We start from the raw sequence: 17526 nt of genomic DNA, 5'->3' as shown, positions 1-17526 counted from the left end.
TGGCATGGTGCACAGCAAAGGCTGTGGATCCTCTCTCTGCCCCTCTTTCTGAGGTTCTTCTCTTCCTTCTTTCTCTTGCCCAGCAGGGCTCTGCTCTGGGCACTATCAAGGGCTACCTTTCTGCCCTTTCAGCCTTCCTAAGGCTGCCTGATCAACCATCTTTGTTCAAGTCCCCTATTGTAAATCGATTTCTGTAGGGCATCACACACACGTTTCCACCTGTTCCCTTCGTGATGCCTCAGTGGGACTTGAACCTGGTTCTTACTTTTCTGATGTGCGCTTCCTTTGAGCCACTTCACAACTGTCCTATCCGCCTTCTTACTCTGAAGACTGCTTTCCTGGTTGCCGTCACCTCTGCTAGGAGAGTGAGTGAGCTCCAGGCTATATCCTCTAAACCTCCTTTCCTTTCGGTCCATCCGGACAAGGTTGTGTTGCGGACAAGACACTCTTTCCTGCCCAAGGTAGTCACAGACTTCCACATCTGGCAGTCCATCACCTTGCCCACCTTCTTTCCGCCTCCGCATCCCTTGAAAGAGGAAGAGAGGCTCCACCGTCTGGACCCAAAACGTGCGCTCTCTTACTATCTGGATCGCTCACGCCAGTTCCGGGTGGATGACCAACTCTTTGTTGGTTACGTGGGTGCTAAGAAGGGAAAGGCGGTGCACAAGCAGACCATCTCGCGGTGGACCATCTTGTGTATCCAGGCGTGTTACTCCTTGGCGAAGAAGGAACCCCCTGTTGGGCTAAGGGCTCATTCCACTCGGACCATTGCGACTACATCTGCCCTAGGCCGAGGAGTGCCCTTGCAGGACATTTGCCAGGCAGCTACGTGGGCCTCGCTGCACACGTTTGCAAGACATTATTGCCTGGACAGCCAAGTCCGGAGGGATGGCTTCTTTGGCCGTTCCGTCCTCCAGGACTTTCTGGTGTGATTATTGGTTCGCAGACCCACCACCGGGGTTGGTATTGCTGGGGTATCTATTCTAAGGTAAGGAATCTATCACTAACGTGTCTCTTTCAGATGCACAAGTTACTACTTGTGTAACGATATATCTGTAAGAGACATTAGTTAGTGATAGATTCCTTACCGACTCACCCATTCTCCCCGTTCTGCGAACCGATATCTAGGGTTAAGGTCATCCCCTTTCAGGGCCCTAGTTTCATTGGCACCAGTGTTGGTTTTTAGCATGGCTCTGCGTTTCTGGCGCGGAAAAGCTGTGTCTAAGAACTGACGTCAGCACGCGGAGGCGGCGTCTAAGTACTCCGACGAGGTCATCACGGCGCCCACGACGCTAACGACGGACGCAGAGCCGCAGATGACGCCTACCGACGCGCAAGGGTACTGCTACGCAAAAAAATTCCGGATCCAGTCTGACGCCTGGGGATATTCTAAGGTATGGAATCTATCACTAACTAATGTCTCTTACAGATATATCGTTACACAAGAAGTAACTTGTTTAATAGGTCGAGTCCTTTTCTCAATGAGGGTGGGGTGCAGCAGGCAGGGTGGCGCCAAGTAAATAGTTGCTCCTCTGTTCGCGTGTAAGCAATCTTCTGTATCCTCTCCTTCTTTGTGTCCATCAAAAACTGTCCACCTGGCATCAGGGGTGCCACCTAAATACTGTATTTAGGAAAGTGACAGGGAGTGTTGGGTAATAGCCAGTGGGCTACCTACCATAAGGGTGACTACACCCTCTATATGACCACTTCTGTGGGAAGTGGGCAGAACCCAGACAGAAAGAACCTAATTCCACCAAAACCAAGTTAGTGGCTTTTTTCTAGTCGTTTTCACTTCAGGTAGCCCACCTTAGGGGTGGTCGACAGGCGTGGATTCTCGCTAGCGGCGACGGTGTCTAGACCATGAGAAAGACGGGTGCCCCCCGTGAATGTCGGACCCGCTTGTGCCTGTTACCCCAGAGTATTCGACCTCCGGGGTCAAAGATCTGATCTGTCGCTTGGCGAGAAGATATGGAGCGGGTGGAAGGTACGCCGTCGTTGCAGACCGTAATGGCCGCCACTGGGGCGCTTCACTCGCAGGTCACCGCTATCATCCACAAAATGGTCGTAACAGCTGAAAATATGCATCTGAGACCGGACTACGACCCTTCAATAGATTTGATACACGTTGTGTTACCCACGAAGCAGGGCATGCCTGAGACAGGACCCCGAGTGGAACCCAGATCTGGTGTTTTCTATCGGCTCCCGAACACCAGCTAGCGAGCCGGTAACTATCAATAATTTATCATACTTAATGCTGATACCGCCCAAGATGGACACAGCTAATTTTCTATTCCAAGATAATTTCCCCAATGACTATCGGATTGACTTATCATTCTTTTCCTCCCAGTTGGCTAGACTACGTTCTAGTGCCTTACTGTTGATGGACTGGTATCGCCGTCTGACTTGTGGACTTCGAGTACTAACACTTTGGATCCGATCGTACCGCACTGACTTCGCCTTTCTTGAACGTTTTTGACTCTCCTGTCGGGATGGCGGTTCATGCGGAGAGAGCTCGCACGAAAAATTGGACTGGCCAGGGTTGAGTTTGATTGTATGGGTTGGATAACACAGATTTATTTGATACAGGACTTGTAGCCTACAATGATGCGGGAGTCGAGCAGTTTTCACGAACTTCCCGGTTGTTTTGTAATTGCTGCTTCATAGTGTATTGACTGTATTTCGGGGTGGTTTGCTTCTGGCGAGGAGTAGAGGGTGCCGGGAGCCTGTATGACTTCTCCTCCTCCATTCTTTACCTTCTTTACCTTCTTTTAGGTTTTAGTTGTGGGGCGACAGGCACGCTGCTAGTGGGGTTAGGCCGTAGCCATTGCAGGGGTGCAGGGTGGGGGGAACGGGGGAGTATTTTTTTTATTTTGTCCTTGTTTTAGTTCTATGGCCTTTTTTCCTTCTTTTCCCCTTTTTACGAGAGGTGGGTTACTTATCCTGAGTCTATCTTTTCCGCATAATCTGGGTGTCTGCTCTGGTCTCAATTATCCTGAATCGTGGGGTGGCGGACTCTACTGGCGTCAGCTTAACGGGGTTGTGGATCGTATTGTTGCTTCTTATTCATATACATATTCATGGTGACGTCCTACTCTCTTGTGCATTGATTTTACCAGACTGGCTTATTCGCCTACACACCGTTTCAATGTATTTACTGTATGACACCTGATATGTGTAATATTTCCTCTTGTTTTTCTTCCTTAAATAAAAATATATTTAAAAAAAAAAGTTGTTGGTGTATGATTTTGGTGTTCAGGTGTTTAGGCCGGCACACTTTGCTAATTGCTTATGCAGCTTCTAAGCCATCAGACATGCTTAGTTTCCCGCAAATGTATTGTGTGCTCATGCATGTAATATTTCTTGTTAACGATTGCTGTTGTAAGGCACATCTGAACTTTGAATGTATGTTGTGAGTTTTTCCAATTTACTTTCATGAAGGGAAGTGCTGTTGTGATCTTGGTAAAAGGCAACATTTTTGCATATTTGGGATGATTTGGGTGTATGCAAGATGTTCTCCCTGATGTGTTCTTTTGGATGTCTTTTGGTTGTCTCTGTTGATATTTTTAGTAGTTCGTGCTCATTAGCTATAAAGTGCAACAAACCCTCCATAGGGGACATGCTTGTGCTGCAATATCTTTGCGAACTACATTCTAGCAGCGTGTGGGGTAAGTTTTGCTGTTAAATATGTGATATGCCTCATGTTTTCATTTGGCTGTTGAACTGTCCAGTGAGGGGGGGGGGGGGACTACAGACATTTCTGGATGTTCCTTTTGCTTATTTGTAATGTTCTTCATTAAACTCTTGACCGCTAGGGTGGGTGTTACTGCTCCTTTTCTTAACACCTTCGCTGCTAAGGCAATTCCCCTCCTGTGCTGGAGATTGTTCTATTTCATTGTTTTATGACGAGCTGGGCTCGTCATCAGCACACGACCACTGTGCACCATGACGAGCCCAGCTCGTCATCAGCATCGAAAGGGTTAAAGGCTTTTTTGCATCTTCCGATAAACATTTTTGTTATTCAAAGGCACATTTTATTCTAAGGAACTATACCGGAAAACCTCAAACCTTTTGCAGTGTTGGATGCCTTGGGTCAGAAGCCGCCAGCTGTTCAGAAGTCCCTTAATTAGCCACCTATTCATAATTGGGGAGAAGGAATACGTTTAATTTGGAATCCTGATAGGTATTTGTTGGCAGCTCTCGGGTTACCTCTATGAAACCTTCCACAGCCTTCTCGTGCTTCAAGAATTTTTTTTTACTAAACTGCTTTTGATCAATGTGACTTTTTGGAGGAGCCCCTAAACTTCTGAAAATTCTGCTGGAGGTAATGGGTGGCTGACATCGCCTATATTGGTCCCTGTTAAAAGGTTCTTGTTAAGCATCTTAAGAGAGATGTTGTCCTCATCTAAAATTGTGCAAGTATTAACAACACTCCTCGCTTTTTTATGAATGTTTCATGAAATACAAATTTGCCGATGACTATCCCCAAGTTTAGGTCTGATCTAAGGAGGATGAATCTGCACTTTGTTGTTTATGTCACAGTTTGCATTGTCATTTAGGCATAGTTCTCTTTGTGGCAATCCTGCCAGGATGTTCAAGTCTTTAATATGGTTATGTCTGTAATCTTAAAATGGGTCTGGAGTGGTTCTTTATTTCCTGTTAAGGCTCTTCCTGCGATCTCCAATGAATTTCCCAACAAACATCTTGTTATTGATATCTGTGTAGCTACCACTTTGGCCTCAGGGAAATATCTAGGATATTCTGTCCAAAGATTTTCGCAAGCCTCTTTGTCAAAAGCTATTCTTCAGCGAGTTTGCACATAAGTAGCTAGCTGGCTCTGTATATCGTATACCACAAGATGTTTATACCGTGCACAGAGTCAAGAGATTTCCCCCAGAAGTGTACAGGGCTCAATGTAAACCCAAAGTGCTCTATTAGTGGTAGTGTGGGTGAGCAGCCTTAGGCCTAACACAAAGGAGTGTAAGACATTTATTTTGCACACATAGACCACTAACGGACACACGACTCAAAAAAGATGTCCACACCAATTTTACAAAAATAAGCATTTTTGAGTTTTATATTGAGACCAAGATCTTCATAAAAAGGTAAGTACGTTTTTCAGGAAAACACTTTATTTTTCTTAAAACTCAACAGTGCAATTTTCAAACAGTTCAATGTTATCCTATGCACGAAAACAACAATGCGGTTTCACGGGTAAGTACCCAATTTACAGTTCCTGTCTTCAGGGTTTAGATCAGCAGAGGGCAAGGTTCAGGTAAGCACAAAGTCAGCAGCACCAGCGGCACAGGTGCAACTGGGTGCAGCGGTAGGCCCAGTTCTTTTTAATGGAGACAGGAGTTCTGGTCTGTATCAAAGGTCTGGCAGTCCTCTTCGGGTTCTGGTAGTTGCTGGCTGCATTCTTACTCGGTTTCTGGAAGTTGCTGGTGGTGGCGTCTTTCGCAGGGCCTTTGAAGCTAGAGACAAGCTGGTAGTGCTGGGGACAAGTCAATAGGCGTCTTCAGGCTTCTCTGCACAACATCATCTTAGTTCTTCTTAGGTTGGCAGGAATTAGTTTCAGGTTCTGGGGGACCCACCTAAATACTCAATTTAGGGGTGTTTTAATGGAGTGTCCGGGTCAGTGGGCACCTTACCTGGGGGACAACACCCACAATTATGCCAGCTCTCTGTGGGAACTGGCATAGTCCTAGCACTGTTTGAAGGGGTCTCCCCATCTTCAAGATGGCGGGGACTGAAAGATGTGCTTCACCTCGCCTCCCGCAACTTAAGGGTGGGGCTGAGGTTCACATTATAAAGGCAGCCGGTCTTTGAAGCTTCCCTCTCGAGCACTGGGCCCATCCTTGCGGAAGAGGTGTGACACCTCTGCCCAGGATATGCATTGTTCTTCGTCCCATAGAGCATGGGCTCTCTACCCAGGGGTCCAGAAACATGTCTGGTGGTGGCTCGCTGCCTGGCTGCTAAAGGTAGTTTACAGTCTTCATATAAAGCACTCCATTGACTTACCTGTTTTTTCCAGCAACCAGTCTCTATTGCAGATTCCAGCAACCAGTCTCTATTGCAGAAAGGGCATTACACACTTTAGATGTCAAAAGGGCCCTAATGTATTATATCAACAGAACTAAATCATTCAGTAAAACAAAGCAATTGTTTATTGCCTTTGCACCTCCTCGTATGGGAAAGGCAATTTCCAATTCAGGCATTTCAAGATGGATAGTACATGCATCCAAATAAGATATGCAAACACTAGAAAGCTTTTACCTGTTCCTCCGAAAGCTCACTCCACTAGGAAAATATGATCGTCAATGGCCTTTTTAGGGAACATTCCTTTTGCTGATATTTGTAAAGCAGTAACATGGTCTACTTAAAACACTTTCTTGAAACAATATTTTGTGGATGTCTTTACACGCCAACAAGCCAATGTTGGTCAAGCAGTACTAAGAACTCTTATTCAAACAACTGCAACCCCCTCAGGTTAACCACTGCCTGGGGAGAGAGATTGCTTAACAGTCTATGCAAAACATGTATCTACAGCATACATACCTCGAACGGATTATGTTACTTACCCTGTAAGCATCTGTACTTCGCATGTAGTGCTTTAGATTCACATGAGCCAACCTTCCTACCCAAAAACCTTGTGTAGGTTGCAGTTAATACACTTTATATACTTATCATACTACTGCAAGAACATATATATAGCATACTTACATTATCATATACCCACGGCAAAACAATCTGTAGATCGTGTTGACCATGCGCAGTATTGCCAAGAGGAGTCACACAGCCTTGTGACTCAAAGAAAACGTCCTGGAGCAAAAACAACGTGAATCATCGGAGCCCAACACTAGAAGGTGGGTGTATGCAAAGCATGTGAATCTACAGCACTAAATGCAAAGAACAGATGCTTTCAGGGTAAGTAACTTCTTTCTATGTAAATATAATTGGTTCATAGTTGCTGAGTAGTCTCTCAAGGTGTCATATGCCTCATTACAGTAAAATATATTTAACAAATCTGTTTTCCTTTGTAGAATGTATGCTTTTCTAAATTGTCCTTGCCAATCTGAGGAAAACTGTTTTCCCTACTCAAGGAGGTCATGTTTACATTGACGCAGAACAAACTCGGCCCCATCAGCCTTTCACCAAAACAATGTTTACTCGTTAGTGATGATATAGAATTTCCTGTATTGCTCTCGTCTAAATGGTGGCAGTGTTCAGAAGTTGAAATAACAAATCATGTTTTTTTTCTTAGCATATTGATTGTCTGTTCAACTTTTTCCATGTTTCAGGTGTTTCATAATATAGCAATACATGCTTGAATGATTGTAATATTTTTTTAATCTTAAAGGGCAGAGTGGTTCTTGAATTGATATTTGTGTGAAGCAGCTTGTTTTAACTGTTGTCCAACTAATGTAGAAATGAACCATAATTTATATATTTATTTTTGCAGTTGGACAATAAGGAAAGGAAAAGCAATACTGATACTTTGTATGAGGTTGTATGTTTAGAAAGTGAATCAGAGCGAGAAAGAAGAAAAACTACAGCAAGCCCATCAATTCGGATTCCACATTCTGGATCACAGGGATCGATTATTCCGTCACCACCAGACGACGACGAAGAAGAAGGTCAGAAATGTACATTTATCATGCTCTTAGGTTTGCCTAAGTAGGTGGTTGTGTGTGGGAAAAGAAGTAATCTGTCTATTTATTCTCTGGCCATTAACTTAAGAATATGTTTATTATGGAGTAACTAAGTCTGTCTGAAATTCCCTGTCTGAACAAACAAGCTGTTTACCAAGAGAAGGCACTATTTAAACAAAATGGAAAGTAAGGTTCGGTTACCAGGTGGATCGCAGGCAGGCCACTGTCTCATAGTTTCCTACTTAACCCCTTTTTTTGTCTGGTTTACATCAAGATTACTTTCAGGCCCCTCACTGAGCAAAAATGCAAATTGGAGCACCAGTTGTTGGCATTCTTTTTTTAAAATGGCAGGAATTGTTTCTCCTCCCAGTTGTCCAGGCCTGCCCAACAAGCAGTACAAGACTGAAAATGTGAGGCAAGGCAGATGATATTCTCCTTCAGGGGCTATCCTTTTTAGTCATAAGCACCACATAGTCATGCCTTTTGGGGCATCCTGTAGCACTTTTTTGCAAAGTACAATGCAGAAAAACACTTTAACTTGGGAAAGTTTGTTTTAAAAAAACTATTCATTTTGTCAGCCTACATATTTGTTGAATTGGCCAGATATTGCTCTGTTTTATAGAAACCATTAAAGATAGTGGGGCGATGAAGGTAAATACACTGATTGTTCTTGAAACTGTAAATTGATAGTGCTTAATAGTGTGCTTACCTCTTGTATGCCAACATGTCCAGCCTTTACAGAGATATAGGAACCTGCTTATTAAGGAGCACCAGGAGGAAGAAGGATACTTGACTTCCTCTGAAGGTGAAGTAGAATTACAAGTAACTTTTCCTCCTCCTTTAGGGGATTTTCATAGATAGATAGCTATAAAAACAGAAAAGGCGGTGAAGGAAAAATAGACTGAATCATGCACCACCCAGAGAGGTTTCTCAAGTATGCCTGATTTTCTTTAGACGTATGGGCAGAGTAGCAGGCTTGCAGTTGGAAAGTGTTTTAATAGGGTAGGAGGAGTATTAGAGTGCGCTTTCAGTTTATGAGCTAAGATTCTTTTAGCATTTTGGTAATGTGGAATAATATTTAGACTTAAGGCTTGGCCAATTCAAAGTAATCCATTTCCAGATGGGTAATTGTTGTGAATAAAAGATGGATAGTTATGTAGTTTCTTGAAGCTCCTTTATTCAGGTAAGATGGTAATAGGATATACAGGAGAAAACCCCACCAGGAGCAGGATGGTTACTGCTCAGCCCACTCTCTTCAACTGCCATTCCCACACACACACACCAGGCACACTAACATTCTACTCACTCTGTCATCCAGCATTCAACATTCCACACAGACATCACATTCATACTGGCTGAGCAGCTAACAAGGAGATGACCCAAGGTACAACATATCCCCTTTCCTTCAATAGCTAAAACACAATAATATACTACATAGCAATATAAAAATAGCAAAAGATAAAACTTGCAAAATATTTGGAAAATAAGACCAGAATACCAAAGATAAGAGAAAGGAAGACTGAGTAAAAGCTAAGCAGCAAGGAAAGAGTGCAAAAGAGAAAATGAGAAAATATAGCAAGACACGTCCCCTTCCCTTGGGAACATTATAAAAATACAGAGATGGTAAAATGCAATAATACCAAAATGTGTATATAATAATCAAGTGCAGAGTAGGCATAGCACAAGTGAGTACAAGTAGATAAAAAAGGCAAAGCTGATACTAAGCACAAAGATTACGCAGGGTGAAAACAGTGAAAAGCGTGTGCGCACACCCCGCACTGAAAACGTATAGAGACCAGCTCTCAACTACCCTACAGAAGAAAATAACATCTAGACTTAAAGTACCAGCAATTACAAGAAGCACCCAATCAGGAGCTAATCTTGCTAAATCTGTACCACTAAATTTGTACCATGTAAGTAACAATAATTAATTACTTAAATCATTAAAAGTAATACAAAATTACTTGAACAGCTGTATAAAACATTAAAAGTAATACTTGAATAGCTGTATAAACCATTAAAACTAATACAGACGTACTTGAATTGCTGTATAAATCATCAAAAGTAATACAGACTTACTTAAATAGCTGTATAAATTATTAAAAACATAAGTCTTACTTAAATAACTATACAAATAATTATAAATGTAGTATAGCAGTCTTACTAAATAGCTGCATGAATCACTTTACGTATAAAAGACTTTAATAAATTGCTGTATATCACTATAAAAACATCAGCAGTTTAAATTGTTGCAAGAATTAATACTAATATATCAAAACAGACTTACTAAAATTGCTGCTTATATCTCTATAAATAAATGAGTCCAACTTAAACTGCAATATAAATTATCTAGACTGCTAAATAAATTACCACAATATTGGTTAAATTATTGTATAAATACTTGGGATAATGTAGTATTCTTTTACGTATGAGAAAACATTTCATATATGCAATATGATGCATTATTACCAATTTAAAACAGTAGATGGCAATGTAACCTTTTTCTTTGCATAGTAAACAGATCGTGTTTCAAAATCTTCGTCTCACCACATAAGCCTAAAAATAGTCTTTTTACTCTTTACTTATCACGAGATGTTAAACTGCCAAAAGAAAGAACTCTTCAAGGAATAAAGAACCATTTCAAAATCACACAATATCCGCTTTTGTTTGAAAACGAAGATCTTGGCAGATTCATAAAGTACCTTGTAGTATATCAAATCGCTGGTCAGATCACATCATTCCCAAAGGAAACAGATGAAAACTCGACACAAACAGGTTGTTTTATGAAAATGAGCGATGAATGAATCAAGAATTTTATTGAAAGACCGCTGACTTTTGGATACCTTTACATTAAGATGAAAACACTGACACTTGAGGGAGAGATCCCACCTTCCGACGCTGGAGAAATAACTTTACTCCGTGAACAGGAGACAAAATGGCAGGACGTACAGAAGACACATCCCGAGTGGCTCTCGGCGCGCTCATGCATCAAAACGTCCTTTGGCAGCATGGTAGTTCGTGAAAACACGAAGACATCATGAGAGACTCAGGGCTGGCGCAACTGAGAAAGTGAGGTGCGCGAGCCAATTTCATATTTGAATCCAAAGATTAACTGTTATTTCCAATTGGGCTTAAGGAAAAATATAAAAATAAAGAAATCCGGACTCAAATTTGATAAATATTTTTTCCACAAAGTTAAGCTGAAACTCTGGCATCCGGAGTATGTAACAGTTTGTCTGTCGAAAGACAAATAACTCCCCGCCTTGGTTCAGTAACGGCAAAACGATGTAGAATCATCACTTCATTACTTGCAGCATGAGGATTGTTTATTATAAATAGTGAAAAACATGAAATGACAATTTCCTTTCCACATAGCCATTACTTTCTTGCTTGATAGCTCGAGTTCCCTTTCCGGTTAGCCTCTCATTTCTTTCACGCTTGTTTGCTCGAGATATGTATACAATGGCAGTTTCCTTTCCACTGAGCTTGCGCATTCTTTTCACACTTGGCTGCTCGAGCTATTGTAGCATTTAACTGTGATACATTTTAACTGTTTCAACCAAGATAAATCACTCCCCTTCAGTTATGCTCAGTTTCTTTAGTTACATCTTTTCCTTACTTCGAACGCTTCCATTTATTCTTTGATCCCGGGTTGACAGTCTATTTGTAATATCAGAGGGTTGCTCTCAGTATCAGCTTGGAGCTTCACCCCTCATCACAGCACCAGTTCAAATAAGAGCAGCAACAAAACATGGCACACTTCTCTGCTCGCAACAACAGTAAAGAAGACTTCACCTTGGACAAGTAAACTTATTCTGGCACTTATTTTAGAGTTAAGGGCGACCGATTTCGGGGTCACTGGTGGGGTTTTGTAGTGCCAGGTAGCTTAAACAAAGTTTAAAATGTTAAAGTCTTTTACCTTAATTCAATTCATTTCCTTAGATTTTTTTATTGCTTGAAGGTACCTTAGTTCGCTTGTAAGTAGTATCTTGCACGCTTTCAGTTCTTCAAACGTCGCAAAATGTTGTGAATAAAAGATGGATAGTCATGTAGTTTCTTGAAGCTCCTTTATTCAAGTAAGATGGTAATAGGATATACAGGAGAAAACCCCACCAGGAGCAGGATGGTTACTGCTCAGCCCACTCTCTTCAACTGTCATTCCCACACACACACCAGGCACACTAACATTCTACTCACTCTGTCATCCAGCATTCAACATTCCACACAGACATCACATTCATACTGGCTGAGCAGCTAACAAGGAGATGACCCAAGGTACAACATAAATCTCTTATGTCATGGACAACTATGCTGACATTCTGAAGTGGGAATTTGATGGCTTCCTTCTTGTTGCTGATTAAGTTTTCACCTTCTCTTGATGTTGATTTGTGTCACTGGGAGCATAATGCCAGTATCTTCCTTGTTTATCCTTTCAACCGCAAACAGGAGCACTGCTTGTGCTGGACTATACATTATTCCTTTTCTCTTTTGTGCCTTCTTGGTGAACCTAGAGAGATGTGTGAGGTGGAGACAGAAGTTCCCCTAGGCTTTCTGCCGTGGAGCCACAGAAGTAGTATCTGAAGGAGGTCTAGAAAGTTGCCCCTCCCCCTCCTAAACAGATGTCTCTTCTGTGAATTTTCTCCCGGATGTTTTAAAGCAGATTTAACATTATTTTACATTGTTGTTTGCTATGTAGATGCTGGATGCATAGAGAGTATGGATCTTTATCAGTTTCTTCCCCCACGTTGTGGTCGCTTCACTAAGAGTGATTACATTTTTGAAGACAAAACAACTGAAAATGAACAAATAGGAGAATGATATCCCTGAAGTACTGTTTTCTATCGAAAGACTATAAATCTGTAAGTTGTACAGACAGTGGACAGAGTCCAGTGTCGGGGATCCTCACAGTGGAGCTTTAAAGTATGAACTGGAGACCAACCGCCCAGAGCTGTGCCTCATAGGATTTATGAGTCTGCCAGCAGCTTTGAAGTCACAGCACTCTTTATGCTTTTATAGCTCTAGAGATCTATGCATTTGAGACTATTTCCATTTATTTCCCAACTAAAAAAGAAAAAGGTGATAGTCTAGAACAAGGTTTGTGATCTATATTGCTTTACTACTTTTTAGTAAGCTTCCTTTTAATTAAGACATTCATGTGATTCAATAAAACAAATGTTAATGCATAGTTTAATAGGCTTTGTGCTTAATTGGGGGTTTGAAAGTTTTTAGAAATAGTTTTCTGTTGTATAAAAGTGTTTTATGATGTCTCATTAAGGCGCAGATATTTAGTGTTGATGAATTCAGCAAGGATAATCAAGATTGAGAACCCTGACAGTGCAAAATCCAGGCCCAGGACCTGTCCTGTGGCTTGGAGGGGCCCACCAGGCATGCTCACTTATGAACCAATGTATTACTGTCCTTGTCCTGGGTACATCATGTAAATCAGTGGTGTCCGTGTACTGAAGTATGTTAATTTGTAGTGTTACCAGGTCTTTTTCTCTGTGTCGGTGAGAGAGTGGTCTACTGACCCAACTCCAGTAGGTCCTCGAAATCTGATTAATCTCAGGGTCTAGGGAGCCACCCAAGTACTAGATTTAGGGATGTTACAGGGTAGTAGCCAGTAGGGACCAATGGGTTCCTTACCTTGTGTGTCTACACCCACTATTATGCCACCCTCCTGTGGGAGATAGGCATAGCCCTTGCCCTAATTGGATAAGTCCCACTATCTTCAAGATGGTGGTCACTGAAAATGTGCTTTACTTCACCTCCAGCACCTGAGGGGGGGGGGGGGAAGTTTGGCGAAGGAGGGATACACCTCCTGTTTTGATTAAGTTTTCCCGCCGGTTCTCCTGCCAAAAAGTGGGGGTTTGAACCGGGGCTGCCATCTACTGCTAGAAGCAGAGGCAGAGGTCGGATTACAAAGGCGATAAGCCTTTAAAGCTTCCCTCTCAAACACTGTGTTCATCCTGGGGGAAGAGGTGTCCCCTCTGCACAGGATGTGTTTTGTTTCTGGCCACAGCAGAGGCTCTCAACCCAGGGGTCCGGAAACATGTCTGGTGGTGGCAGGCTGCCTAAAGTCAGTCAGACTACACCAGGGTGGATAGGTTTTCAGGGGGCACCTCTATTGTGCCCTTGGAGTTCATGGTTTAATAAATCCAACACATCAGTGTGGGTTTGCGTTTACTAAGAGGAGCTTTTAGGTACCAAACACTCCTGGGTTCGAAGAAGCCATCATAGTGCTGGGGAACTAGAGTTGCCACGTTTCCAGCCCATGTACTCTCTGTGGCTTCCCTGGCACTTACTATATCTAAGAATAGACTTAAATATTATAGGGGCATCGCTGCTCATGCAGATACGCCCACACTTGTGATACAGTGCACCCCGCTGTGAGGCTTATAAGGCCTGCTTAAGGGGTGACTTACCCATACTTTAGGTAGTGCTGCTGTGAAATGGCACACTGGCAGTGCGCCTTGTCGACTTTGCTATTTTTGTCTGCAGGCTCCAGTGGCAGCATAGCCTTGGTGAGGTGTCCTTAGGGGACCCTTTTCAGTGTCAATTCGCTAGGTACCAGGGGCTGCAGTTGCAAATTGTGGTAAAGAAAGCAAGGAAAAAACACTGGTGCTCTGAACCTGGACAGCAGGGTCCCAGTTCACTTCAGTCAAAGTTACATCAAACCCAGGTAAAATATGGGGTAGTACTGCAACAGAAACACACTTTCCTACAGTGGTGTAATGTCGTTCCTCCAATAGCTCCTACTCTGTTGGGTCGTTCAGGTAATTATTCCGTCGACTGAGCCAACCAAGGTTCCGCCATTAGAATCTGTAAGGTCCGCCCTTCCTTAAATGAGGCGATCGGACATAGGGTTTGGTGTACAGGCTACTGTGCTGCGTTTGCGACTGAGTTCCCTGTGCACCAAACTATAATTCAGACCCTACGCCTCAGACTATACTTAAAAATCAGAAACACTAGGGAGCTGCCAAGCAAGGGTAGGCATAGTAGAATAATGCACCTAGAGTCACAAGCAGGATTACATCTCTGCATTACCTTCACCTTATTGTGCTGTGTAGAATGTATGAACCCTTTGTGATTAAGTAGTTTCACTTAAAACTTAGTACTTTATTATGTCTATTGGTTGATTTTTGAGCTCTGAGCTTTTGCCTCTCGAAGGCGGTGGCTGCTCGCCCTCGCTACCCTGATAGTCAAGTGAGGAAAGAGTTGTACTTGGCCCAGTGTGCACAGACATAATGGTCAGAACCGAGGACACCAGCGTCAAACTATCTTAACCACTGTGCTTAGGGTCCAGTAGCTCGTGTCTACGGGTGTTTACCATATTGCTATGTTTTGAAGTCCGATGCCTTTTTGCTGACAACATTTGTATTTAATAACAATTTATATCCTAGCTCGGCTTCTACTTACATGTTGTATTTTTATTTGCCAAGATAATGATGAACCTCTTCTGAGCGGCTCTGGGGATGTTTCTAAAGAGTGTGCTGAAAAGATTCTTGAAACCTGGGGAGATCTTCTTTCAAAATGGTAAGAAACTAAAACTGAACTTAATCCTTCTTTTACCTGGGAAAAGTTGTTAAAATGGGACTGTACAGTGTAGAGAAATCTTCTGGTTTAGCATGTGTGGCTGTAGATAGACATTCTTAGCATACTGCTGCCATCTAGTGTTAGACTTAAACTTTTGCAAGTTTTTGTTTTAAGTTTCAAGTTGAGAGATGTGATGTGACTCCTGTTTGTGTAATTGTGCCCTGGCACCAACTGCAATTATTTTTTTGCGCATTTGGTTTGTTCATGCACTGAGTGGGCTCCGACTTTGTTGTGTCTAGAAAATGTTTTCGATGTGCCAGTTGAAGTAACTTTTGTGAGAAGGTGGATTATTATTTTGGGTGGCTGAGACCTCACCAAGTGATGTCAATATTCTCTATCCGGTTCAGTTAGGTCACTTCAATTGTAACTTTAGCTCAGTTCTGGGAAGCTGTGACACAAACCAGTCGGGCTTAGCTCAAAGGAAAAGGAGTGTAAAACATTTATTGGCACCAAAACAGTTAATAAAGTGAAAGCACAACACAATACAAATCCTACTCCAATTTTTAAAAATAGTGCATATTTTAGCGAACAAATGAACATCAAAATGACAGAAATCAGATCAGGGAACCGGATATCCAATTTGTACGAGTTTTAGAGTTTTGTAGCGCTAAAAAGCGCCAAGTGCCAACAGCAGGTTTGTGGTTGCCTAGAGTAGGTCAAAGACCAAAGGTAGTGCTCACCATGATAGAACGTGGATCGGCTGTAGGGACCAAGTTCATCACAATGAAAAGTTTGCCATATTTTTTTATGGAGGAATTTCATCCTGGGCGGACTGGATCCGATGGAGGACTAGATGATGGTGGGTGCTGCTCAGCATTGGTCCCGATGAAATCCTCCACATTGGGACTTATAAGCTTTTCTGAAGATAGAGCTGCTTATAGTGGGCTAAACCAGGAAGTTGAATCTGAAAGAGACACGTTGGTGATAGATTCCTTACCTTAGAATATCCCCAGGCGTCAGACTGGATCCGGAAACTTTTGCGTAGCAGTACCCTTGCTCGTCGGTAGGCGTCATCTGCGGCTCCGCGTCCGTCGTGGGCGCCGTGATGACGTCGTCTGAGTACTTAGACGCCGCCTCCGCGTGCTGACGTCAGTTCTTCTTTTTTCCGCGCCAGCAAGCGCAGATCTGGAAAAAGCAGTAACCCTTAGTCAATTTTTGACTAACTTTTTGGATCACTTTTGATCATTTCTCAAAGTCTGACGACTCAGATCGGTGCCATAGGGATGCCCGGATTCAAGCACTGCGGGGGTTGCGACCGCACGATGTCGGTCATTGATCCTCACCACCTGTGCCTAACTTGTCTAGGCATCGACCACAACGACAAGGCCTGCTCCCACTGCGGGGCTCTCTCTTCGAAAGCCAGACGGAAGCGGTCCCGCAGGCGACTCGAACTCTGGCAGTCGGGCCCGCGCCGCGAGAGGTCCCGGTCCCACGGGAGGTCGAGGGACAGGTCGCGGGCCCAGAGCCACCACAGCTCCGAGAGTAGGCACCATTCCTCCGGGTCGAAGTCGTCGTCAGGTAAGAAACACAAGAAGTCGGAGAGGCGTCATCGCTCTTCTGACTCCCCCCGATGCTCGTGCGACGCGGCCGGGGGTTCGGGCATGGCCCGCGCGGCTCCGCCGGAGTCGCTGGCGTCGCGGCCTGCTCCACACCCTTCGGTCCCTGGGCAAGACGTGACGCTGGGGGAGATCGAGCGCTTCCTCATGGCCATGAGGAACCTCTCTTCCCCGACGGGTTCCGCGGCGCCTTCGGGCCCAGCGGACATGTCTAGGGCCCCTAGCGGGTCGGGGGCTTCGGCCCCAACGCCGCCGGCGCCTTTGGGCCCTGCACCGCAGGGCCCTACGGTCCCGACGCCGCCGGCGCCTTCGGGCCCGCACCGCATGGCCCAACGGTTCCGACGCCGCCGGCGCCTTCCGGCCCGGCGCCGCAGGACCCCACTGGACCCACTTCAGGATCTGGGTTGTCGCCGGTAGACCTCACAACTCCCCCGGTGTCGGTCCGTCAGGTGGCGCCTCCGGCGCTGTCCTTGGGCGGCGCCGTCCCCGATGCTTCCTTCGCGCCGGTTCCGACATCGGAACGGCGCCGCTGGGCGCCGCTTTCGACGGCGCTTGAGGAGTTTTACTTCAATGAACCGGCCCCATTAATTGAAAACCCTGAGTATCAGGAGATGGGTGATGAGGATTGGGAGGGGTCTGAGGACCCTCTGACCTGAGAGTGTCACAAGATGACTGGACAGGGGAACTTGGGGAGGCCAGTGGCCTGGACACCTCTCCAGACGAGGGCT

At 44.2% G+C, this 17526-nt stretch overlaps 1 protein-coding gene across 1 annotated transcript in view; it reads left to right on the top strand.

The window, feature by feature from the left end:
* RABGAP1 (RAB GTPase activating protein 1) overlaps positions 1–17526 on the top strand; it is a 967778-nt gene that overhangs the window by 230029 nt on the left and 720223 nt on the right. The window contains exons 12-13 of the mRNA XM_086921082.1: positions 7460–7634; positions 15089–15182. Of these exons, the coding sequence (XP_086777208.1) occupies positions 7460–7634; positions 15089–15182 (269 nt within the window). The remainder of the gene's footprint in view (positions 1–7459; positions 7635–15088; positions 15183–17526) is intronic.

Source organism: Lissotriton vulgaris, chromosome 5 (genome assembly GCF_964263255.1).
Source record: "Lissotriton vulgaris chromosome 5, aLisVul1.2, whole genome shotgun sequence".
NCBI lineage: Eukaryota > Metazoa > Chordata > Amphibia > Caudata > Salamandridae > Lissotriton > Lissotriton vulgaris.
The sequence above is the reverse complement of the archived record's forward strand: the minus strand, read 5'-3'. Positions and strand labels throughout refer to the sequence as shown.